The 26,264-nt window shown below is 44.0% G+C and overlaps 1 protein-coding gene across 9 annotated transcripts in view; it reads left to right on the plus strand.

Moving 5' to 3' along the window:
* The window catches only part of dennd4c (DENN/MADD domain containing 4C), a 228,185-nt gene that overhangs the window by 87,520 nt on the left and 114,401 nt on the right, over positions 1 to 26,264 (plus strand). For all 9 annotated transcript variants that reach the window (XM_038804599.1, XM_038804598.1, XM_038804600.1 and 6 more), the window contains 3 exons: positions 14,419 to 14,488; positions 18,932 to 19,101; positions 20,435 to 20,676. In XM_038804599.1, coding sequence (XP_038660527.1) covers positions 14,419 to 14,488; positions 18,932 to 19,101; positions 20,435 to 20,676 — 482 coding nt within the window. The remainder of the gene's footprint in view (positions 1 to 14,418; positions 14,489 to 18,931; positions 19,102 to 20,434; positions 20,677 to 26,264) is intronic.

The raw sequence follows: 26,264 nt of genomic DNA on the forward strand, positions 1-26,264 counted from the left end.
TTCTGCCATTTTATAAAGCAGGTTCAGTTCTTCACCATGTCATCCTGTAAACAGTTCAATTGGCCCTTCCCATTATCCAACTGAAATGAGCTAAAGCCAGGCACCCCTGTTCTGTAAGATATGTATACACTCAGCTGTTTGGGTGATGAGAAACGTTAGCCAAGTGTACATGGTAAAATACTTTGCAATTTCCATGTAAAGTATACAATCTATACATTATGGAATGAATATTTGAATACAATGGTGAATTTAGGGCATGATGATACTGATAAGTCAGTGCCATGTATTCCAGAGCTTTCACATTGGTGCTTTTAAGTAAACATGTTTAAATTGTATTTTGATCTCATTCAATTAATGTGGTCAATTTGTCAAGAACTTTGAAGCTTGTATCTGTCCGATGAAAATAAGTTTGAGAATTCACAGAACACTTGCGATTTCTAATTCTTAGAGGTTTCAAATTAGTGATGCATTGGACCATTTTGGTTTGGTTCAGAAGAAAATAGCAAAGCCCTAGCATCATTGAAAATTCATTTCCAGAAATTCCTAACTTTTCACAATATACATAAATGATCTGGAAGAAGATACTGAAGGCACTGTTAAGTTTGCAGATGATACAAAGATCTGGAGAGGGATAGGTGGTATTGCCGAAGCAAGGGGGCTGCAGAAGGACAAGCTAGGAGAGTGGGCAATGAAGTGGCAAATAAAATACAATGTGGAAAAGTGTGACGTTATGCACTTTGGAAGGAGGAATTTAGGTGTAGACTATTTTCTAAATGAGAATGCTTAGGAAATCAGAAGGACAAAAGGGACTTGGGAGTCCTTGGTCATGATTCTCTTAAGGTTACCGTGCAGGTTCAGTCGGCAATTTAGAAGGCAAATGCGATGTTAGCATTCGTGTCAAGAGGGTGTCGAGCCTCTTGAGTTTAGCTTGAGCTGCGTTCTTCCAGGCAAGTAGAGAGCATTCCATCACACCTCTGATTTGTGTCTTGTAAATGGTGGACAGGCTTTGGTGAGTCAAGAGGTGGCTCACTTCCTGCAGAATACTTGATCTGCTTTTGTAAACACTGTATTTCTGTGGCTTGTACAATTGCGTTTATGGTAAATATTGACTCCCAAGGAGGTGTTGGTGAGCAATTCAGCACAGATAAAGTTGTGCATGTGAAGGAGAGGTGGTTGCATTCTCTTGTTGAAGATGATAATTGCCTGGCATTTCTACAGTGGCACGGATTTTACTTGCCACTCAACTCGGTTATCTAGGTTTTACTGTATGCAGGCTCTGACTGCTTCATTATCGGAGTTGTGAATGGAACTAAACCTCTGGTCATTACCACTTAAGATCTTCTGGTGAGGATAAGACCATTGGCAAAGATGGTGCAGCCTGGAATACTGGCCCTGGGGATCTCCTGCAGCAATGTCCAGGGCTGAAATGATTGGTCTCTGACAACCGTCTATGTTCTATGTAACCCACATCCATCTTAATTTGCGCGAGCTGTGTCTCCAAATGTGAAGAGTTCTTCTCATCCTCCTCCTCCTCCGTCCGTGTCCGTCCCCCCTCCCATTCACATGGACTTCAGTTTTGTTGGGGCTCCTTGATACTGCACTTGATCAAATGCTGCCTTCCTGTGAGCAGCAGTCAACCTTAATTTACCTCTGGAATTCAGCTTTTCCATCTATGTTTGGATGGTGGCTGTGATGAGATCTGCACCAGATTGATCCGAGTCGGATTGAGCAGATCATTACTGAGTAAGTGTTGCTTGAGAACACAGAGAGGGGGTAGCAGAAAGGGTGGTGACATTGCATTACTGGTTAGGGAACATATAACAGCTGTGATGAGTGAGGACATTTTGGAGGGATTCTGCAGTGAGGCATTATGGTAGAGCTCACTAATGGGAAAGGTGCAATTCCACTGTTGGGTTGTATTATAGGCCTCCCAACAGCCAGTGGGATGCAGAGAAAATGGATATATAGTCAGATTCAGGAAAAATAGGGTTGTTGTGGTGGGTGATTTTAATTTTCCCATATTGACTGGGACTTTCAGTGCCAGAGGTTTGGATGGAGAGCAATTTGTTAGGTGTGTCCAGGAGAGTATTTGATTGACTATTGTCACATGTATTGGTATACAGTGAAAAGTACTGTTTCTTGCATGCTGCACAAACAATGCATACCGTACATAGGGAAGGAAGGAGAGACTGCAGAATATAATGTTACAGTTATAGCAAGGTGTAGAGAAAAGATCAACTTGATATGAGGTAGGTCCATTCAAAAGTCTGAAAAGGAAGAAGCTGTTCTTGAGTCGGTTGGTATGTGACCTCAAACTTTGGTATCTTTTTCCTGATGGAAGAAGGTGGAAGAGAGTATATCCAGGGTGCGTGGAGTCCTTAATTATGCTGGCTGCCTTTCAGGCAATGGGAATTATAGATAAGAGTCAATGGATGGGAGGCTGGTTTACGTGATGGATTGGGCTACATTCACGACCTTTTGCAGTGTCTTGGGCAGAGCAGGATCCATACCAAGCTGTGATGCAACCAGAATGTTTTCTATGGTGCATCTGTAGAAGTTGGTGAGAGTCATAGCTGACATGCCAAATTTCCTTAGTCTTCTGAGAAAGTAGAGTCGTCAGTGGGCTTTCTTAGCTATAGTGCCAGCATGGGGGGACCAGCACAGGCTATTGGTGATCTGGACACCTAAAAACTTGAAGCTCTCGACCCTTTCTACTTCGTTCCCATTGATCAGGATCCAGTCGCAGACGGGGCTGGTTTAGCTCACTGGGCTAAATCGCTGGCTTTTAAAGCAGGCCAGCAGCACGGTTTGATTCCCGTACCAGCCTCCCCGGACAGGCGCCGGAATGTGGAGACTAGGGGCTTTTCACAGTAACTTCATTGAAGCCTACTCGTGACAATAAGCGACTTTCATTTAATTTTCATTTCATTTCATGTAGACAGGGGCATGTTCTCCACTACGCTTCCTGAAGTCGATGACGATCTCCTTGAGGGAGAGATTATTGTCGTCGCACCAATTCACCAGATTCTCTACCTCATTCCTATGTTCTGTCTCGTCATTGTTTGAAATCTGACCCACTTATGGTGGTGTCATCAGCAAATTTGAAAATCAAGTTGGAGTGGAATTTGGCCACACAGTCATAGGTGTATAAGGGGTATAGTAGGGGGCTGAGGGGACAGCCTTGTGGGGCACCAGTGTTGAGGATGATCGTGGAAGAGGTGTTGTTGCCTATCCTTACTGATTGTGATTTGTGGGCTAGAAAGTTCAGGATCCAGTCGCAGAGGGAGGAGCCGAGGCCAAGGCCACGGAGTTTGGAAATAAGTTTCATAGGAATGATGGTGTTGAAGGCTGAGCTGTAGTCGATAAATAGGAGTCTGACATAGGTGTCTTTGTTATCTAGGTGTTCCAGGGTAGAGTGCAGGGCCATGAAGATGGCGTCTGCTGTGGATCTGTTGCAGTGGTACGTGAATTGTAGTGGATCAAGGCAATCTGGGAGGCTGGAGTTGATTAGTACCATGACTAACCTTTTGAAGCACGTCATGATGATGGATGTCAGAGCCATTGGACGATAGTCATTAAGGCACGCTGCTTGGCTTTTTTTGGTACAGGGTGATGTTCATCTTCTTGAAGCAGATAGGGATCCCAGATTGTTGTAAAGAGAGGTTGAAGATGTCTGCAAATACCACAGCCAGATGATCCGCGCAAGTACTAAGTGCTTGTCTGGGTACTCCATCTGGGCCAGTGGCTTTCCGTGGGTTGACCTTCGAGAAAGCCGCTCTGGCGTCTGCAGTGCTGATCTCGGATACAAGTTCATTGGAGGCTTCTGGGGTGGAGGGCTTGCTCTCGTCCTTAGTCGCCACATTCCGGCACCTGTTCGGGTACACGGAGGGAGAATTCGGAATGTCCAAATTACCGAACAGCACGTCTTTCGAGATTTGTAGGAGGAAAGCGGAGCACCCGGAGGAAACCCACGCAGACACAGGCAGAAAGTGCAGATTCTGCACACACTGACCCAAGCCGAGAATCAAATCTGGGACCCTGGTGCTGTGAAGCAACAGTGCTACCCACTGTGCTGCCCCTAATGGTCAGATATTTCTTGATAGCCTGTGGACTGAACCAAATTGGTGGCAGCCTTGCAACTACGATGGGCTGTGCAAGAGCAGACCATGGTGGATCATAATTTGGCATTTCTGGCTGAACATGCTTGCAAACACTTCTGCCTTGTCTTCTGAACTCGTTTGGCTATCTCTGCTTTTATTGAGGATGTGAATGTTCATGGTTGCTGTCCAAAAGTTGTTTAATTGTCCAATCCCATTCACAAAAGAGTATGACAGAATTGTAGGATCACTCGTGCTATCATGTTACTTCTGCTATTTAGCTCACTCACTGTCCTCATTTGTCCTGTGTTATTGCTTCATTAGTTTGGCACCTCATTTTTTACATATGTCTGCTCCTGTCGCGGTACTGGTGGCCTGAAGTGCATATGTTTTAATGCAAGAAGTATAACAGATAAACTTAGAGCTTCGATTAGTACTTGGAACTATGATGTTGTTGCCATTAGAGACCTGGTTGAGGGAAGGACAAGATTGGCAGCTAAACATTCCAGGATTTAGATGTTTCAGACGGGATAGAGGGGGATGTAAAAGGGGTGGAGGAGTTGTGCTACTGGTTAGGGAGAATATAACAGCTGTACTGTAGGAGGACACCTCAGAGGGCAGCAAGGCTATATGGGTAGAGTTCAGGAATAAGAAGAGTGCAGTCACAATGTTAGGGGTTTACTACAGGCCTCCCAACAGTCAGCGGGAGATAGAGGAGCAGATAGAGAGAGAGATTTTGGAAAGGAGTAAAAGCAACTGGGTTGTTGTGATGGGAGACTTCAACTTCCCCAATATTGACTGGGACTCACTTAATGCTCGGGTCCTGGACGGGTCGGAGTTTGTAAGGAGCATCCAGGAGGGCTTCTCAAAACAATATGTAGATAGTCCAACTAGGGAAGGGGCTGTACTGGACCTGGTATTGGGGAATGAGCCCGGCCAGGTGGTAGAAGTTTCAGTAGGGGAGCATTTCGGGAACAGTGACCACAATTCAATAAAGTGTTGGTGGACAAGGATAAGAGTGGTCCTAGCGTGAATATGCTAAATTGGGCGAAGGTTAATTATAACAATATTAGGCGGGAACTGAAGAACATAGATTGGGGGTGGATGTTCGAGGGTAAATCAACATCTGACATGTGGGAGGCTTTGAAATGTCAGTTGAAAGGAATTCAGGACCGGCATGTTCCTGTGAGGAAGAAGGATAAATATGGCAAATTTTGGGAAGCCTGGATAGCGAGAGATATTGTAGGCCTAGTCAAAAATACAAAGGAGGCATTTGTCAGGGCTAGAAGGCTGGGAGCAGACTAAGCCTGTGTGGAACATGAGGAAAGTAGGAATGATCTTAAGCAAGCAGTCAGGAGGGCTCGAAGCTGTCACAAAAAGTCATTGGCAAATAGGGTTAAGGAAAATCCCAAGGCTTTTTACATGTATATAAAAAGCAACAGGTAGGGAAACGGTTGGCCCACTGAAGGACGGGGAGGGAATCTATGTGTGGAGCCAGAGGAAATCGGCGAGGTACTAAATGAGTACTTTGCATCAGTGTTCACCAAAGAGAAGGAATTGGTGGATGTTGAGTCTGGAGAAGGGTGTGCAGATAGCCTGGGTCACATTGAGATCCAAAAAGACGAGATGTTGGGCGTCTTGAAAAATATTAAGGTGGATAACCCAGGGCCTGTTGGGATCTACCATAGAATACTGAAGGAGGCAAGAGAGGAAATTTCAGAAAATGTTGACAGAAATCTTTGGATCCTCACCGTCTTCAGGTGATATCCCAGAGGACTGGAGAATAGCCAATGTTGTTCCTTTGTTCAGGAAGGGTAGCAAGGATAAGCCAGGGAACTACAGATCGGTGAGCCTTGCGTCAGTGGTAGGGAAACTACTGGAGAGAATTCTTTGAGACAGGATCTACTATCATTTGGAAGCAAATGGACGTATTAGCAAGAGGCAGCACGGTTTTGTGAAGGGGAGGTCGTGTCTACTAACTTGATAGAGTTTTTCGAAGAGGTCACAAAGATGATTGATGCAGGTAGGGCAGTGGATGTTGTCCATATGGACTTCAGGAAGGCCTTTGATAAGGCCCCTCATACAGGTACAAAAGGTGAAGTCACACAGGATCAGAGGTGAGCTGGCAAGATGGATACATAACAGGCTAGGTCATTGAAGGCAGAGTAGCAGCAATTGAAGGCTGCTTTTCTGATTTGGAGGGCTGTGACTAGTGGTGTTCCGCAGGGATCAGTGCTGAGACCTTTGCTGTTCGTGGTATACATAAATGATTTGGAGGAAAATGTAACTGGTCAGATTAGTAAGTTGTTTTTTTTTATAAATTTAGAGTACCCAATTCATTTCTTCCATATAAGAGTCAATTTAGCATGGCCAATTCACCTAACCTGCACATCTTTGGATTGTGGGGGCGAAACCCACGCAAACACGGGGAGAATGTGCAAACTCCACATGGACAGTGACCCAGAGCTGGTATTGAACCTGGGACCTCTGCGCCGTGAGGCAGCAGGACTAACCCACTGCGCCACCGTGCTGCCCTCTGATTAGTAAGTTTGCGGACGATACAAAGGTTGGTGGGTGGAATTGCAGATAGCGATGAGGACTGTCAGAGGATACAGCAGGATTTAGATCGTTTGGAGACTTGGGCGGAGAGGTGGCAGATAGAGTTTAATCCGGACAAATGTGAGGTAATGCATTTTGGAAGGTATAATACGGGTTGTGAATATACAGTGAATGGTAGAACCCTAAAGAGTATTGACAGCCAGAGAGATTTAGGTGTACAGGTCACAGATCAGTGAAAGTGGCAACACAGGTGGAGAAGGTAGTCAAGAAGGCATACGGCATGCTTGCCTTCATTGGCTGGGGCATTGAGTATAAACATTGGCGAGCCATGTTGCAGCTGTATAGAACCTCAGTTGGGTCACGGAGTATAATGTTCAATTCTCGTTGCCACACTTCCAGAAGGATGTGGAGGCTTTGGAGAGGGTGCAGAAGAGATTTACCAGGCTGTTGCCTGGTATGGAGGGCATTAGTTTTGAGGAGCGGTTGAATAAACCCTTTGTTCTCATTGGAACGTCGGAGGTTGAGAGGCGACTTGATAAGAGGTCTATAAAATTATGAGGGGCATAGACAGAGTGGATGGTCAGAGGCTTTTCCCCAGGGTAGATGGATCAATTACTGGGGGGCATAGGTTTAAGGTGCGAGGGGCAAGGTTTAGAGTAGATGTACGAGGCAAGTTTTTATTTTTATTTTTATTTATATATTTTTTTAAAATTTTACACAAGAGGGTAATGGATGCCTGGAACTCGCTGCCAGAGGATATGGTGGAAGCAGGGACGATAGTGACGTTTAAGGGGCGTTGTGACAAATACATGAATAGGATGAGAATAGAGGGATACGGACCCCGGAAGTGTAGAAGATTTTAGTTTTGACGGGCAGCATGTTCGGCACAGGCTTAGAGGGCCGAAGGGCCTGTTCCTGTGCTGCGCTTTTCTTCTTTGTTTCTGACATGCTTTCCTCGGCTCCTCATTGAGCCAGAGTTGGCCCTCTAGTTTGAAGATAAAGATAGTGAGGGATGCTTCCCAGCCATGAGGTTATAGATTACGATGGTGGAATGCAATTCTGCTGCTGATGGCCCGCAATGCTTCATAGGAGCCCAGTTTTGAGCTGCAAGATGTCTCAAATCTGTCCCATTTAACACTGATTAGGCCGTTAGGCCCATTCGAGCCTGCTCTGCCATTCATTGAGGGTGAAGATGGATGATCTTCACCACAAGAGCACCTGACCATGCTGTAATGGACAGATTTATCTGTGACTGATAGATTAGTGAGGACCAGGCCATATAGGATTTGCTCTCATGGTCATTCTGTCGCTAAAAACAAGCCCAATCTTGTAGGATTATCTTGCTTAGTTGGTACTGGTGCTATCAAGCCATTCTTGCTGACGGATAATGAGGTAGGCCACCTCGGCTACATTCTATGCTCTTAGTACTGCATATGCTTCTTCCAAGTTATGCTTAATGTAAAGCAGTTTTGATTCATGTGAGGTAGGGTGGTATGTGGGAATTAGCAAGAGATTTCCTTTTACATGTTGAATTGTGAGCTTTTAAGGGGTCTGGAGTTGATGTTGAGAACTCTCAAGGTAACTCTATCCTGACAGGATATGCATGGTGCTGCTACTTTTGTTGCCTGTGCCTTGCTGATGCAAAAGGTTCCTCGGGAACCAAGATGTGGGCTGTTGGCTGGAAGATATGCTGAGTATGACTGGGCTGTTGTCTGAAAGATATGCTGAGTATGACTGTTGGGCTGTTGTCTGACTACTCTGGGATGGCTCTCCCAATTGTGATGCCAGTTCCCAGATGTTAATGAGGAGGATCTTGGCAGGACTCATCTGAAAATGAAAATCGCTTATTGTCACAAGTCAGCTTAAAATGAAGTTACTGTGAAAAGCCCCTAGTCGCCACATTCCGGCGCCTGTTCGGGGAGGCTGGTGCGGGAATTGAACCGTGCTGCTGGCCTGCTTGGTCTGATTTCAAACCCAAAGATTTAGCCCTGTGCCAAACCAGCCCCATTTGTCTGATTGTGCTTTGTCATGTCTGCTGCTTCGGTCAATGCCAGCTGTCCTGCCTGCTTATTCCTATTGTGCAACCTTGTAGTGGGTTGGTACACATGAATCAACCAACTGTAATCACATAATCGGCCATAATGAGTAGGAAAACCAATATAATTACCTAAAAGCTATTGTCAAAACGCTACTAATCCAGTAGTTTCATGGTAACTATTGAGCCTCCCTGTTTGTATTGCAGTGATCTTTAACTACATCAAAATTCCACAGCTGCTATGGTGGAATTTGAACTGTTGTCTCCGGATCATTGGTCCACCCATTCTGCATTGCAAATACAGCTCCAATACCACCATATCCATTCATTGTAAGATCGGGTGCGGAATGTCTAATTGAGAGGAAAAGAAAATTTGGAAACCAGCATTTTAATTTTTTTTAAATCTTCAAAAATTTTAATTTGAGGAATGATACGGCACCAATGGTTGCCCTATAATTTAATTTTAAAGAGCTAGAAACTCCAATCTCAAATGATTTATTATGTTGATGAGAAACTTGCATATTAGAAGTCATTGGACTTTCCCAAAGTTGTTAGTGGCCTGTTTATTTCAATCAGTGATAAATTTCGGATTGTTCCCCTCTTATCCCTGTTGTTGCATTCTCTCCCTTTCCTCTTGCTGGTCTCATTCTATTTCTCCACTCGGGTAGTTCCATTATCGCTACTATATGTCCCATTCTACCTCCTCGTGCATCACATTCAATCTTGCCGTGCATCTGTGCTATTCCACTTCTGAACTATTGAAAAGACTTCCTTCTCCCAAGGCAACAGTCATCTCTCCCCCTCCCAGCACACACACTCACTCCACTTCCCCCCTCAAATCCAAACTGCTGAGTAGGATGCACTCGGAGGGTACTCTCTAATCCAAGACTGGCAACCGGACACTTGACAGCCCTGTCACTTTTAAGACAGCTCCTCCCTTACCCACGCAAGCCAATCAGCTGCTTAGAAATGTTCACCTAATACAACGTTTAATCTAATCTAGATCTCTGGCTGTCCTGCCCTGGAGACTGAGCCTCAGACATCTTTTCTAACTTGTCACCTCTTGCTGTTTTTGCTATGCTATTGGCACAATTATCCTTCACATCAAGCTCGTTGCTCCTCCGATCTGATGTTCTCTATCCTGTACTGGCTATTCCCTCAATTGCAGTTGCATCTTTTATTGCAGTTACTTTCTTGATGTTGAGATTATATCAGCCTGTTTGCTGCTATTAGTAGATTACTTGTCAATGTTTGGGATTACTGTGTCACCAAGATGCCACACTTTTTACAAGTAAAATTGAATTGCTGAAGGTTTTGCGCTTGTAATTAAGTAAGGCTTGGTGTATTGTTGAAAAATACTTTCACACTTGAATGGACAAGCCCTAATGTTTTCTAGCATGTTTCGTGGCATTTATCTGGTGTGTAAATACTGCAACTTTGCAGTCTTCGCCTTATTTGATGATGAGGCTCCTGGCAGGTATAGGTGTAGCGAAACATGGAGAAACAGGATATTTCAGACAGCATCTTACTGATTTACCCATTTAATTATGTATGTGTGGGTGGTAGACATTCCTATGAAAGCAAAATACTGTGGATGATGGAAACTTGAAATAAAAAGAAAATGCTGGATAAGCTCTGCAGGCCTAGTAGCGTTTGTGAGAAAGAAGCAATTCATGTTTCAAATCTGTATGTCCCATCTATGGAACTGAAGAGGGATACAAATGTAATGAAGTAGTAGTTGTAAAGGGGAGTGGGCAGACTGGAAGGTCGGAGCGAAGAATAATTTTACAAAATGTCATGTATGTAAGACAAAGGGGGTTTTAATGGTAGCATTCTGACGTTCATGTCTGATTTATTTAGCAATCAGCCTTACTGAAAAATCTGACCCATTAAATTGAAGCTGTGGTGGACATTAAATATTCTGTGGTACTATTTGAAGAGGAGCAGGCAAGTTCTCCAACTTGTCACTCAACCAATGTTAGTGGATTGAGTAATTGTTCTCCTCATTTGTACAACTACTTGTGTGTGAATAGGTTACCATATTTTCTACGTTACAAAAGTGACAGCAGTTCTAAAATCACTAATTCAATAAAGCACTTTTGTGAATGCAATGCTGTTTATCAGTGCTGGCTGCAAACCAGACTTGAAATTACTGGTGAAGGGCTAGGAATCCTATGGCGAATAACTTTCCTCCTGACAAACCCCCCCCCCCCCCCCCCCCCCCCCATCCTCTTCAATCCCTCTCCCTGGAGCATCTCGACAACAAAGACTCCTTCATCAGATTCCTAGTCATTGACTACAGCTCCACCTTCCACACCATAATCCCAGCAAAGCTCCAAAACCTAGGACTTGGCTCCTACCTCTGCAACTGGATCCTTGACTTCCTGACCGATAGACCACAATCAGTAAGGATAAACAACGACCCCCCTCCTCCACAATAGTCCTCAATACCGGAGCCCCGCAAGGCTGTGTACTTAGCCTCTACTATACTCCCTGTACACATATGACTGTGTGGCAAAATTTGGCTCCAACTCCATCTGTAAATTTGCTGATGACATGACCGTAGCGGGTCGGATCTCAAACAACGATGAATCAAAGTACAGGAGGGAGATGGAGGACCTAGCGGAGTGGTGTAACAATAACTCTGTTTCTCCGTGTCAGCAAAACTAAAGAGCGCTGGTCATTGACTTCAGGAAGCAAAGTATTTGACACACCCTGCCTGCATCAATGGTGCCGAGGTGGAGAAGGTTGATGGCTTCAAATTCCTAGGTGTGCACATGACCAACAATCTGTCCTGGTTCCCCCAGGTCAACGCGACAACCAAGAAAACACAACAGCGCCTACTTCCTCCGGAAACTAAGGAAATTCGGCATGTCCACATGAACTCTTACCAAATTTTACAGATGCACCACAGAAAGCATCCTATCCGGCTGCATCACAGCCTGGTATGGCATGTTGCTCGTTTTGGGTGAGTGTGCTTAACACTCACTTGGCTCTGTTTCTCGTTCTAAGCTCTGGAGTCGCCAGGTGCCGTAAAGACACCGTCACAAGTATCAAGGTCAAGTTCAAAGCAATAAAGCTGTACACCAATTAGTAAGTCCAAAACAATTAGAGTTTATTATAACACAATTATAATAACACTCATGCACACGCTAAAGACTAACTTACTTCTACCACTAAACGACTAATACTTATCTAAGAAGGAACTGCGAGGTCAGGGAACAAGGCCTTCGTTCCGTTCTGGGCTGCAGGCTTCGGGTCACTATCGGTCGGCCAGGGTATAAGTAATGCCGGGGTCAGGTAGCGATCGTCGTTTGGCACTTACTTATTGGCGGCTTCAGTTCAATCGGCTAATGGAGAAGACAGGGGTCTCGAGGCTGGATTCAGAAGCCGGAATCAGGAGAAAGAATCAGAAGACTGAACCATGCGTGGGACCTCTCTCTTTTATAGGTCCCAGGGGTCTGCTCCCCTTGGGGCGGGCTTCCTCACTTGCTGGGGATCGATTGGGCCTCTTCCCAATCGATATGGTTTGAACCCCCCAATCCTAGGGCCATTCCTTGATGGCTGGGGCGGTTCTTAGGACTCATTGTCCTGGGCTTCTCTGGCTCCATCGTGTCTGGGCTGCTATTAAAAGTATCAATTGATACTTAATTGTATCCATTGTTCCTGGGACTGCCCGGTATCACCTCATTACTATGTTAACGGCTTTCCCATTTACAGCGCTGCCTGATCTCTGCAGCTGCCAGGAAACTGGTTTCTGCAATTGTCCCAATGCTTAATTGCTTCTGCAAGCTGTTTGCTCTTTAACATGTACGTTTACCCTGCACTCTTTGCAGTCTTCCATTTTGTGTCCATTTGTGGCCATCTTAGGTGGCTACAGGCAACTGCTCGGCTCAGATCACGAGAAACTACAAAGATCGTGAACACAGTCCAGTCCATCATGTGAACCCAACTCTCATCCATTGATTCTGTCTACACCTCCGCTGCCTTGGGAAAGCGGGTAGCATAATCAAAGAGCCCTCCCAACTGTGTTATTCACTCTACCAACTTGTTCCATTGGGCAGGAGATTCAAAAGCCTGAAAAAACACAACAGGTTCAAAGCCAGCTTCTTTCCCGCTGTTACCAGACTCCTGAGTGACACTCTTATGGACTGAGCTGGTCTCTTCACACATCTTCTCTACTGAGTAGTACTGCACTGCGTATGCTCAACCGTTGCCTGTGCCTACGTATTTAGATTGTGTAGTTATGTATGTTTTCTGGGTTTTTTTCATATATGGAATGATCTGTCTGGACTGTACGCAGAACAATAGTTTTCACTGTACCTCAGTCAATGTGAGAAAACAAATCCAATCATCTTCCACTGATGAGCCATGGCAGCCGTGTGTACCATCTGCAAGATGCACTGCTGTAACTTGCCAAGGTTCCCTAGACAGCACCTTCCAAGCTCATGACCACTAACATCTAGAAGGGCAAGAGCAGCAGATACCTGGTAACCCCACCACCTGTAGATTCTCCTCCAAGTCACTCACCACCCTGACTTTGAAATATATCGCCTTTCCTTCATTGTCACTGGGGCAACATCATGGAACTCCCTCCCGAACAGAACAGTGGGCACACATACACCTCTAGGATTGCAATGGTTCAAGAAGGCAACTGACCACATTTTGAAGGGCAGCTAGGGATGGGCAATAAATGCTGGCCTGACCAGCGAAGCTCACATCCTGTAAATGAATTAAAAAAAGAGTGCGTGGCTGCAAGCAGAACTGTTCTTAGCAGAACTTGCACACTGTTAGATCTGTAAGAAGATGACATGCATGTTTTGGTATAGGCTCATCAGAGCAGAAGTAAAAACAAACCGTTGATAGAGCTGAAGATGGTGGGAGGCAAGGGGGTGCTGCTTTGGACAATGCCACCAATTCTTCTCATCTAGACCTAGTACAGGGATTTATTACTGTCTTTTTTCAATTCTAGTAAAGGATTTGCACCTGATATGTTCATCTGCCTTTCTTTTCCTCCCAGATGCTAATAGATATCCTGTATTGTGGAAAACTTTTGTCTGACAGCTTGGGCAGTGGCCATGCAGAGTATAATAATTGATAGATTCATAGTTTATATATTTTTAAAAATCTTAGCAGAAATTGATACCTAGAATAATAGAATTGTGTTCATGCTGAGGAATTTAGTTCAGCTCTGTTGGCCAAGTAGTTTGAAAATACTCAACTCTGAATGTTCATAAAGGTCATAGCACTCCCCATCATTGTTGAATTTTATGGAATATATATCTGACATTTGCCACTCTGCTTCTTGAAACAGCCGGCTGCCAAAACCCCCCGCCCCACCCACACACACACACACACACACACACACCAGTTTTATACCACTGTCACATTTCACTTGGTTCAGCAGTAGCTTCTTGTGGTTGGGGCTCTAGAAGAATGTTGGGGTATATATCGCTAGGTCAAGATGCTTAACAGCACAATGGTTTATTTGCACCACATGGACTGCAGCGATTCAAAGAAGCAGTTGTCCACCACCTTATTAGGGATGGGCAATGGATGTTGGCTGAGCCAGAGAAGCCCAATTCCCATGAATGAATAAAAAAGTTCAGTATCTTCAACACTGAAACTTCTTTTGCTTTGTCCTTGGATTAGTTAATTCTGAGTAATTTAACCTGTTTAATCAAAAATGTCAATTTGTTGCTTGTAACTATTTGTTTCTATTTACAGTGGGGTTCCAGTGTGTACCTTTGTTACAAGAAGTCGGTTCCTGCATCTAATGCAATTGCATATAAAGCTGGTATGTAACCCAAGTAACTCGTCTCCAAAACCTTTAGGAAAAGTAATTGTTTGCACTACTTGTGTAAGGAGTGGTTGAGGACTCTGGGTCTGCTCTCGATGGAGTTTAGAAGGATGAGGGGGGTTCTCATTGAAATATACTGAGAGGCCTAGATAGAGTGAATGCGGAGAGGATGTTTGCACTGGTAGGAGAAACTAGAACCCGAGGGCACAGTCTGAGAAGGGACAATCCTTTAAAACGGAGCTGAGGAAGAATTTCCTCAGCCAGCGGGTGGTGAATCTGTGGAACTTATTGCCACAGAAGGCTGTGGAGTCCAAGTCATTGTGTCTTTAAGACAAAGATAGATAGGTTCTTGTTAATACGGGGATCAGGGTTATGGGGAGAAGGTAGGAGAAAGGGGATGAGAAACCTTTCAAAAAATAAATTTTTATTACCCAATTAATTTTTACCAATGAAGGGGCAATTTAGCGTGGTCAATCCACCTAGCCTGCACATCTTTTGGGTTGTGGGGGTGAAACCCACGCAAACATGGGGAGAATGTGCAAACTCCACACGGACAGTGACCCAGAGCCGGGATGGAACCTGGGACCTTGGCGCCATGAGGCAGCAGTGCTACCCACTGCACCACCGTGCTGCCCTGGGGATGAGAAACATGATTGAATAACAGAGCAGGCTCGATGGGCTGAAGAGCCTAATTCTGCTCCTATGAATTATGATCTCTCCACACCACCGCTTCGCAAGCGAGTGAACTTCAAAATCCAAAATAATCATCAACCTATTTGAGCTAGTCATTTACTGCGTCAGGTGAGGTAAAGCCATTGCTCAAAGTCATAAAGCAGCAGATAACTTTAACTCTTGATGCCCATCTCTTCATCAGATGAGCGTCAGGACTTTTGTATAATTTCCTAACTTGGCCCTTAGTAGCTTGTATCTCAGTTTGTAGCTTTTCTACAAATTGAAATTATCCTGAAGGGTGTGTTTTTCAGTGTGGTTCCAGTGTGTTTCCATGTATCCTTATTACCAGAATGCCTAAATATATGAAATGAAAAATTTCATTTCATATGAAAATCGCTTATTGTCGCAAGTAGGCCTCAAATGAAGTTACTGTGAAAAGCCCCTAGTCGCCATATTCCAGTACCTGTTCGGGGAGGCTGGTACAGGAATTGAACCCGCGTTGCCGGTCTGCCTTAGTCTGTTTTAAAAGCCAGCTATTTAGCCCACTGTGCTAAACCAGCCCCTGGTTTACAAGAGTCTGGCTCACGAGTTTATTTTGTTTATAAATTGTACCCAATTATTATTTTTTACAATTAAGGAGCAATTTAGCGTAGCAAGTTCACCGACCCTGCACATCTTTGGGTTGTGGGGGTGAGACCCACGCAGCTACTGGGAGAATGTGCAAACTCCATACGGACAGTGACCTGGGGCCGGGATCGAACCTGGGACCTCGGTTCTGCGAGGCAGAATTGCTAACCAATGTGCCACGTGCTGCCCTTCCGACTCGCTGGTTCTAAACTACTTTGAATGACACTAGTTCTAAACTACTTTGCATGATTTAGAGCTTCCTTCGTGGTAGAGGACTGATCGTTGTTTTTTTTGTAAATTTAGGTACCCAATTATTTTTTTTCCAATTAAGGGGCAATTTAGCCTGGTCAATGCACCTATCCTGCACATCTTTTGGGTTGTGGGGGCGAGAATGGGGGGAGAATGTGCAAACTTCACACTGACAGAGAGCCAGGGCTGGATTCGATCCCAGGTCCTCAGCGCCATAGGCAGCAATGCTAGCCACTGTGCCACCATGCTGCCTACGGCGCTTAGGTTCAAAGTGAAATAAAAGGCTACTAAATGTGTTTAAATTTGAGGAAAAATATAGTCAAAGCTCTCATTTTTTCGACATATTTATTTCAACATCTAATATCACTGTAGTCTTTGAAATGTGAAGTCAGAACATATTTAGGTCAATCTGAGCAGAAGGCTTACTGTTTAGAATTTAGTGTCTCAGACAGAAGTAGACTTCTATTTCCCAAGTGCCTGTGGCAGATTTCTTGTCTTTTTTACAAATTTATTATCACCCCCATCACTTAGTTCTACCACAAAACATGAGTCAATGGTCATGTCATGAAGCAACAGTGGTGCGCACTGTTGCTTCACAGTTCCGGGGTCCCAGGTTCGATTCCCGGCTTGGGTCAGTGTCTGTGCGGAGTCTGCGCGTTCTCCCAGTGTCTGCATGGGTTTCCTCCATGTGCCCACAATCCGAAGATGTGCAGGTTAGTTGGATTGGTCGTGCTAAATTGCCCTTGGTGTCCAAAAATATTGGGGGGGGGGTTACTGGATTACGGGGATAGGGTGGAGGTGAGAGTTTGGGTAGGGTGCTCTTTCCAAGGGCCGGTGCATACTCGATGGGCCGTATGGCCTCCTTCTGCACTGTAGATTATAAGATCTATGAATGTTATGGGGCTGGTTTAGCACAGGGCTAAAGAGCTGGCTTTGAAAGCAGACCAAGGCTCAATTCCCGGTTCAATTCCCGTACCAGCCTCCCCAAACAGGTGCCAGAATGTGGTGATTAGGGGCTTTTCACAGTAACTTCATTTGTAGCCTGCTTGTGACAATAAGTGATTTTCTTTTTCATTTCATTTTCGTTATTGAGCGATTCTCTGAAGAGAGTAGAAACTGGAGCCTTTCCTGTGTCCTACATAGCCCTACATGTTACTACACAACAGTCCATGTCGTTCTCCGTGGCAGATACTTTAAAAAAAAAAAATCTCAATCTGTTCTGTTCTTGGGGATTTAGGATTAAGTTGCTAAAAATGGGAGCCATTTCGGAAGTTTTGTTTGGCTATATTGGAATTTGTAACTCTACAGTATTTATACATTTCTAGTCTTGCTAGTTGGCAGAGTAAATGTGTTGACAGATTTTAAAAATCCACTTCATTGTACTCCAAGTAACATTTCAAAAAAAGGCATTCCACACTCTGCCACTTTTTCACCGGTTAATATGCAAATATCCTGAAGGTAATTAGTATTTGCCCATATTCCAATCTCTCGAGTACAAACTGTTGGTTGTATAGAACTTGACTATTGCTGAAAAGAGACATGCTGTCAAAACTTTTTGTCTTGCACTCTAGGCTTGTGCAAGAGTGTCAAATTTCAAGCATTCACAGCAACGTATACCAAAAGGGAAATCCGTGGTGATTTATTGGCAAGTGGACTCTGATTGGACATGGTATTGCAATGGAGAAAGCAACAGGAAACATAGCTCCTGCGTAATTTAAAAAAGGCAGGACAATGACTATCCTGGTCAGCTGTATTAGACCTGTAAAGTGCCTGGTCTACCTCAAATTACCCAGGAAAGGAAAAGTACATTAAATTGGACAATAGGTTAAGCAAGCTATTTCAAGTTCCTAATGTGCAATGGCTACCTAAGTGGTATTTTCCACCAACAGGATGTTGCTGTCATTTCAAAAGACATTGTTTACTCTCACAATGGAGCAATGTAGTGCACACACTTGAGTGCCTGTGCACCGCCAGGTACATTGATGTGTGTCCCAATGATTGGCTGATTAAATAAAGCAGCAGGTTGTTTTGGTAATTCATAATGGGCAGAGTACTGACCATACTCAACTAGTCTGCTTGTGCAAATCTCAGCATGTTGACTGTTAGATGTGATTTTGTGATTGGGCAGCACTTGCTGGATAAATCCAAGTGTGCTCATAGTTACACCAACAACCAACGTAAGATAATCCATCAAATTTGTAATGTGTCTCATTCTCGCTTGCTAGAATGACATGTATTCATACGCAGGGACCTGTACTCTGCAAACAGAAGGAATATATCGAGTGTTTGCCATTTTTGAGATGCCTGCAAGCTTGGGAAACCTTTAGTTTCCCTGTTGCTTTTGGTGAATCAGTCAACTTGCCAACTAATCAGCACCCTTTTCACCAAAAATATAAATTGTGATCATTTGAAATTTGGCATTCTTGTATTTGTTATGAGTGCAAGACAAAAGAACTTTGGCAACGTACTCTCTTCAAAGCAATATTTAAGAACTTTTGAGTGCATCTTTTCCACAAGTTAATTTGTTCTTTGACTGGAGGATTGCAGCAATGGCTTTTTAATGCCATTAACATTGTGCAGGAACTGATCAAGTACATTGACTACCAGAATAGTTTTGCAAAAAATAAATTCTGTCACCAGATCATTTAAGGCTGAAAAAACTGTAATAGAACAATTGATGCAAATAATCTTTGCCTCAAAAATATAATGCTTGGTGAATATTGTGGTGCATCTGCAGCAGTTCATGAAGCTTTACTTGACTATATTGGAGTTAGTAAATCTACAATATTTACAGTACTCCAGTCTTGCTAGTTGGCAGTGTAAAACTGAGCTGCATCTTGCTTGAAGTTACATGTTTAAAGTACATTCCATGCTATGCCTTTTTTTTTTCAGGATTAATATTCAGATATCCTGAAGATGATTATGAATTGTTTCCACTCTCTGAATCAGTTCCTCTGTTCTGCCTCCCCATGGGAGCCACTATTGAATGCTGGGCTCCCCAAACTAAATATCCGCTGCCAGTTTTTTCTACATTTGTGTTGACTGCCTTATCAGCAGAGAAGGTAAGTTTGGATTGAAAAAAAATCTTGTTGCATATCTCTTCTATATGAGTAGTTCACTGAGACAAATAATCATATTTTACAAAAAGCAACAAAAAGGTTTTTCAAATGAATAATGGGCCTTGGTGTGAGATTCCATCTGCCCTCTTGGGTGAATGTGAGCAATCACATCATTATTTCTTTTTTAAATTTTTTTATTTGTTTTCACAACTATTATGTCTCATATTTCAGTTGGTACGATTAGTTTGTAGGTTTCATAGCCATACAACGTTTGGGAAGGCAACAAAAGAAAGACAGATATTACAGGACAAATAAAGACTAAAGTACAATGAGAGAGCATACAAACAAACACCGATCTCTATGCAAATTTACAACAGAACCCGATATATGTGAACTACTTATTTCTCCTCCTTCTGTGGCCATGGGCCCAAAATGGTAATTCTGCCTCAGCTACCCTTCCTGTCACAGGCCCTAGCATGGGTTGCTCACGTGTTGCTGCACCCCCTAGCTTTCCGCTTGTCCTCGGGGCCCTGTCCCCTGCGGTCCCCATCAGTCTGGGACAAGCTCAGAACATGTGGGTGTTGTTGGCCGGACCTCCCTGGCACCGTTCACATTTGTCCTCCTTATGGAATAGGATGTCATAATTCCCTTTAGTACAAATCCAGATAGACAGTTGTCATACTATACATAGTTTTATTTTGCAGAATGCAGGCTAGTGACCAGTAATTTACCAAGGTAAACCTGACTTATCCTCTCAAAATGAGCAACGGTTTATAATAATAATCTTTATCCATGTCACAAGTAGGCTTACATTAACACTGCAATGAAGTTACTGTGAAAATCCCCTAGTGGCCACACTCCAGCGCCTATTTGGGTACACAGAGGGAGAATTCGGAGTGTCCAGTACACCTAACAAGCATGTCTTTCGGGACTTCTGGGAGGAAACCGAAGCACCCGGAGGAAACGCACGCAGACACTGGGAGAACATGCAAATTCCGCACAGACACTGACCCAAGCCTGGAATTGAACCCGGATCCCTGGCGATGTGAAGCAACAGTGCTAACCACTGTGCTACTGTGTTTGAGTTTTAGTTTAACATTTGTATAACTAAATTTGGGCGCTCTTATTTTGCCATCTGCAAATGTTACTTGCCTAAATATATAATTTCTCTACCTATTCACCACAAATATGTAGGATATGTGGGTTAAATAGTTAAATCTTTGACCAAACTCTGCAAAAGGAATTCCTGATTGGTGGAATCTGTATGATTTTGAATTGTCTTTGTATTTCAAGACACTAATTTTATGTGCTTTGGTATTATGATGTAACAAAACAGGTATACGGTGCAGCTATCCAGTTTTATGAATCCTACCCAGTGGAACTTCTTACTGAGAAGCAGCTCATGCAACTGGGCCTCATCACTGCTGTGGGCAAGAAGCTAATCACATCCAAGACTGTACACACCAATAAATGCATCTGTCTTCTCTCGCGCTGGCCTTTTTTTGAAGCATTCCGCAAATTCTTGATGTTTCTGTACAAACTTTCTGTCTCTGGACCTCATCCTTTGCCCATTGAAAAGTATGTATACTTTCTAATATGGATCTGCTTTACTATGTGGTTCAAAAAGTACAAAGTAAAAAAAAAAAGCTAACTTTGCTCATGTGGTTAGATTTTCACTATTGGTAGTATTGATGTGCAACTGGATAAGTCAATCAAACTGATCCCAGATGATGAAGGTTGAGAAAAAGACTTGTACCCCAGTTTGTCACAGCCAAATGCCTATACAGGTACGCATCTTCCAGCAGATGCCTTGAATGATGATTAGGGTTGGATTATTTTATTTTTTCCCCTCCCCACCCACCACCCTCATCTTTTTGGAATACAAGTCGCTGAATAATTTCATTATGTAGTCAAACTGCTGCTGCTTTGATTCCAGATTCTATTTTGCTCCCTGGTAACTAGATTAATGCGTCCATTATTTTACACTACTTGAAAAGCCAGGGAATTCCAAAATCCAGAAATGCATTGGTCCCAAACAGTCCAGATTTGAGATTAGTGTTAGAATATCTAACTGCAAGTGTGTGAACTGGATATAAGTGTGCACCTGAGACCTAAACCATGTGGCAAAACATTATAAACATTGTAAAGCAACAAAAATTGTTTTACCTTTCCAAAACCGCAATTAAGGATTGTAAACTAATTTAACATTTCAGTAGTTCTCCAGCAAATATGGCCATCCAATTATTTATCAGATACTGAGCTTGTGTACTCCAAATAGTACAGAAATATATTTGTCACCTAATTTGTTCTTGACCAACAGTGGGTCGCAAGGTAGCACAGTGGTTGGCACAGTTGCTTCACAGCTCCAGGGTCCCAGGTTTGATTCCCAGCTTAGCTCACTGGCTGTGCGGAGTCTGCACGTTCACCCCGTGTTTGCGTGGGTTTCTTCCCATAGTCCAAAGATGTGCAGATTAGGTGGATTGGCCATGCTAAATTGCCCTTCGTGTCCAAAAAGATCGGATGAGGTTACGGGGATGGGGTGAGGGTGTGGGCTTGGTTAAGGTGCTCTTTCCAATGGCCAGTGCAGACTTGATGGGCCGAATGGCCTCCATCTGCATTCTAGATTCTATGAGCATAGGGTTGAATTTTACAGGCTGTCCGCAGGTGGGAAAGCACATAGGTGAACCTGAAAATTATGGTGATGCGCCCCCCACCTGACCGTACTTTTATGGGTGAAGGGGAAGCATTTGGTGAGCATCCTGTCCATTGCCCCATTGAAGCCTTTACGGAGGGAGTTAATTCCCAATAATGCCTCATCGTGCCTCTGCTCTAACCGACGGTGGGAGAAGCCTGTGCCCAATGTATATTTTGTGGTTTGCTGATCACTGAAAAAGCCAGAGGATTTTGCCCATGAGCTGGCTAAACCGAGACTGGCTCGCCCATGAAATTTATGCTGGGTTGCGGCGAGCTTGCTAGGATTATAGACTATATGGTCCGGTGAGTTCATCAGCAATAACTGAATGGAGACTGCAGTGGGTTCTGAACATCTCTTTATGCATCACCTCACATTTATATAGTTCCCGGAGCATGAAACACCCTGAGGTGCTTGAAGGCATAAGCAGGAAAAAATAGATGCTGATCCAACAAAAGGTGACCAATGAGGTGTATCTTTTTTTAAAAAAAATTTAAGAGTACCCAACTAATTAAAAACAAATATTAACGGGCAATTTACTGTGTCCAATCAACCTAGCTTGCACATCTTTTGGGTTGTGGGGGCGAAATCCACGCAAACACGGGGAGAATGTGCAAACTCCACATGGACAGTGACCGAGAGCCGGGATCGAACCTGGACCTCGGTGCCGTGAGGCCGCAGTGCTAAGCCACTGCGCCACCGTGCTGCCCCAATTAGGTGTATTTTAAGGAAGGTCTTAAAGATCAAGACCAAAATGGCAGACTTGACAAAGGAGTTCAGGGAGGGAATTTTGGAGTTGGGTCATAGAACATAGAACAGTACAGCACAGAACAGACCCTTCGGCCCTCGATGTTGTGCCGAGCCATGATCACCCTACTCAAACCCACGTATCACCCTATGCCCGTAACCCAACAACCCCCCACCCCTTAACCTTACTTTTTAGGACACTACGGGCAATTTACCACGGCCAATCCACCTAACCCGCACATCTTTGGACTGTGGGAGGAAACCGGAGTACCCGGAGGAAACCCACGCACACACTGGGTGGACGTGCAGACTCCGCACAGACAGCGACCCAGCCGGGAATCGAACCTGGGACCCTGGAGCTGTGAAGCATTTATGCTAACCACCATGCTACCGTGCTGCCCATAGGATCTGAGGGTCTGAGGCAATTGGAGCATATCTACCATTTCTGAGCTGAAGGGAGAGATGCGTAAGAGGTCAGAGTTGAATAAATAGAGAGTTCTGTGGTGTTGCACAGGGGAAGGTTTGATGGGAAGAAGGAGATCATGGAGCAATTAAATGCCAGGATGAGAATTTTCAATTGAAGCTGTTAGAAGGGCAGCACGGTGGCCCACTGGTTAGCACTGCTGCCTCACGGCGCCGTGGGCCCAGGTTCGAACCCGGCTCTGGGTCACTGTCCCTGTGGAGTTTGCACATTCTCCCCGTGTTTGCCGAGGTTTTGCCCCCACAACCCAAAGATGTGCAGGGTAGGTGGATTGGCCACACTAAATTGCCCCTTAATTGGAAAAAATGAATTGGATACTCTAAATCTATTTTTTTTTAAAGTTGTTAGAGAACCAATTAAGGCTCTTGGGAACATCTTCCCAAGCATAGGAGAGAACCTGAGTAGGATTTGATGTGGAATTGGATAATGGAAACAAAGGTTTGGATGAGTTAAGAGATTAAACTTGGTGAGTGGTATATTGGCCAGAAGAACATTAAAACATTTTTATATGTACCCAATGTTTGCTGAATATGTAATGTGAAAATTACAACTATTAAAACTGAATGCTGTGCCATTTAAAGCGAGATAGTGTTACAAGGAAGCCAACTTGGGACATCAAGTAGTATCACATAGAACATAATACATATAGTTAGATCTGGAGTAAACTGCCTTTAATTGGCTTCAAAAATATACCTTAAAAGAGCACCCACTATACACCGTTGTCATATTTACTTTTCTTGTACCAGCTATCCTGCAACCCATGAGTGGAACTGTCAATTTGTGCGTGCTCAATTGTAACTACATTTTTGCTGGATTAGGGTTGACTTCATAGATCAGTGTTGATGCTATACGTTATATTGATCTCATCAACTGGCATGAACTTGGGGCTCAGATGAAAAACCTACACCAAATCATCAAATTGCAGAGCCTGACATTACCATTTAAGTTGCCACAGCTATCATTTGGAATCAGTCATTTGTAGCATAGGACGGCGTTCAGCCCAATAAATCCATGCTGGCTCCCTGCAGCCAATCCAGTCAGACCCCACTCCGTTGCTCTGGCCCTGTAGCTCTGCAGGGTTATTTTCTTCAGGTGCCCATTCAATTTATTTTCAAAATCATTGTTCTGCATCTACCATCCTTTTGACAAGCACGTTAGAGGTAATTAACTCTTGTGTTTATATTTTTTTTTTAAAAAAGGTTCAGTCTCAGACTCCAACATCTCCAGTCCTAATTATTGACTTGGAGGAAGGGAATGAATGTGCTATAGCCAAATTTGCAGATGACACAAAAATAGGTGCAAAGGCAAGTTGTGAGGAGGGATACAAACAGTTTGCAAAGAGATATATTAATAGGTTAAGTAAGTGGGCAAAAGCTTGGCAAATGGAGAATAATGTGGGAAAATGTGAAGTTCATTTTGGAAGAGGGAATAAAAGAACAGTGTATTTTTTAAATGGAAAAAGCAGCAGAAAGCTGCAATTGGGGGTACTTGTGCACAAAACACTAGTGCAGCAGGTAATCAGGAAGGCTCATGGCATGTTGGCCCTTATTTGCAGGGGGTTAGAGTATAAGAATAGAGAAGTCTTGCTGCAACTGGACAAGGTACTGGTGAGACCTCATCTGGAGCATTGTGAGCAGTTATGGTCCCATTACTAAAGGAACGGTATTTAATTGGAGGGGGTCAGAAGTATCACTGGATGACCCTTAGTATGAAGGGATTGTCTCATGAACAATGATTAAACAGGTTGGGATTTTACTCATTGGAATTTAGAAGAAAGAGAGGGTGATCTCATTAAAACATGTAGGATTCTTCAGGGTAAATGCTGAGAGGATGTTTCACCTCATGAGAGAGTCTAGGACCAGGGCAGCATGGTGTCACAGTGGCTATCATTGCTTCCTCATGGCACCAAGGTCCTAGGTTCAATACCGGCTCTGGGTCACTGTCTGTGTGGAGTTTGCAGATTCTCCCCGTGTTTGCGTGGGTTTCGTTCCCACAACTCAAAGATCTGCAGGCTAGGGGGATTGATTATGTTAAATTGCCCCGAAAATTGGAAAAAATGAATTGGGTAATTTAAATTAAAAAAAGAAAATAGAGTCTAGGACCAGATGGAATAGTTTCAGAACAAAGGAGTGCCAATTTGAGACTGAGATGAGGAGGAATTTCTTCTGAGAGTTGAGTCTTCAGAACTCCTTGCCTCAGAGCTGTGGGGGCTGAGTCTTTGTGCACATTTAAGACTGAGATACAGATTCTTGGTTAGTAAAGGATTCTAGGGTTACGGGGAAAGGGCAGGAAAGTGGACGAGAGGAATAGATAGATAGAGAAATACAGAACAGGCCCTTCGGCCGATGTTGTGCCGAACTTTTGTCCTAGGTTAATCATAGAATTTTGGACACTAAGGGCAATTTATCATGACCAATCCACGCAACCTGCACATCTTTGGACTGTGGGAGGAAACCGGAGTACCCGGAGGAAACCCATGCACACACTGGGAGGATGTGCAGACTCCACACAGACAGTGACCCAAGTCGAAATCAAACTTGGGACCCTGGAGATGTGAAGCAATTGTGCTATCCACAATGCTACTGTGCTGCCCTTAAGAACAAATTAATCTACACTCCATTATTCTACCCTAATCCATGTACCTATCCAATAGCCGCTTGAAGGTCCCCAACGTTTCCGACTCAACTACTTCCACAGGCAGTGCATTCCATGTCCCCACTACTCTCTGGGTAAAGAACCTACCTCTGACATCCCCCCCCCCCCCATATCTTCCACCATTTACCTTAAATTTATGTCCCCTTGTAATGGTTTGTTCCACCCGGGGAAAAAGTCTCTGACTGTCTACTCTATCTATTCCCCTGATCATCTTCTAAACCTCTTATCAAGTCGCCCCTCATTCTTCTCCGTTCTAATGAGAAAAGGCCTAGCACCCTCAACCTTTCCTCGTAAGACCTACTGTACATTCCAGGCAACATCCTGGTAAATCTCCTTTGCACCTTTTCCAAAGCTTCCACATCCTTCCTAAAATGAGGTGACCAGAACTGCACACAGTACTCCAAATGTGGCCTGACCAAGGTTTTGTACAGCTGCATCATCACCTCACGGCTCTTAAATTCAATCCCACTGCTAATGAACGCTAGCACACCATAGACCTTCTTCACAGCTCTATCCACTTGAGTGGCAACTTTCAAATATCTATGAACATAGACCCCAAGATCTCCCTGCTCCTCCACATTGCCAAGAACC

This window comes from Scyliorhinus canicula, chromosome 8 (assembly GCF_902713615.1).
Source record: "Scyliorhinus canicula chromosome 8, sScyCan1.1, whole genome shotgun sequence".
Lineage (NCBI taxonomy): Eukaryota > Metazoa > Chordata > Chondrichthyes > Carcharhiniformes > Scyliorhinidae > Scyliorhinus > Scyliorhinus canicula.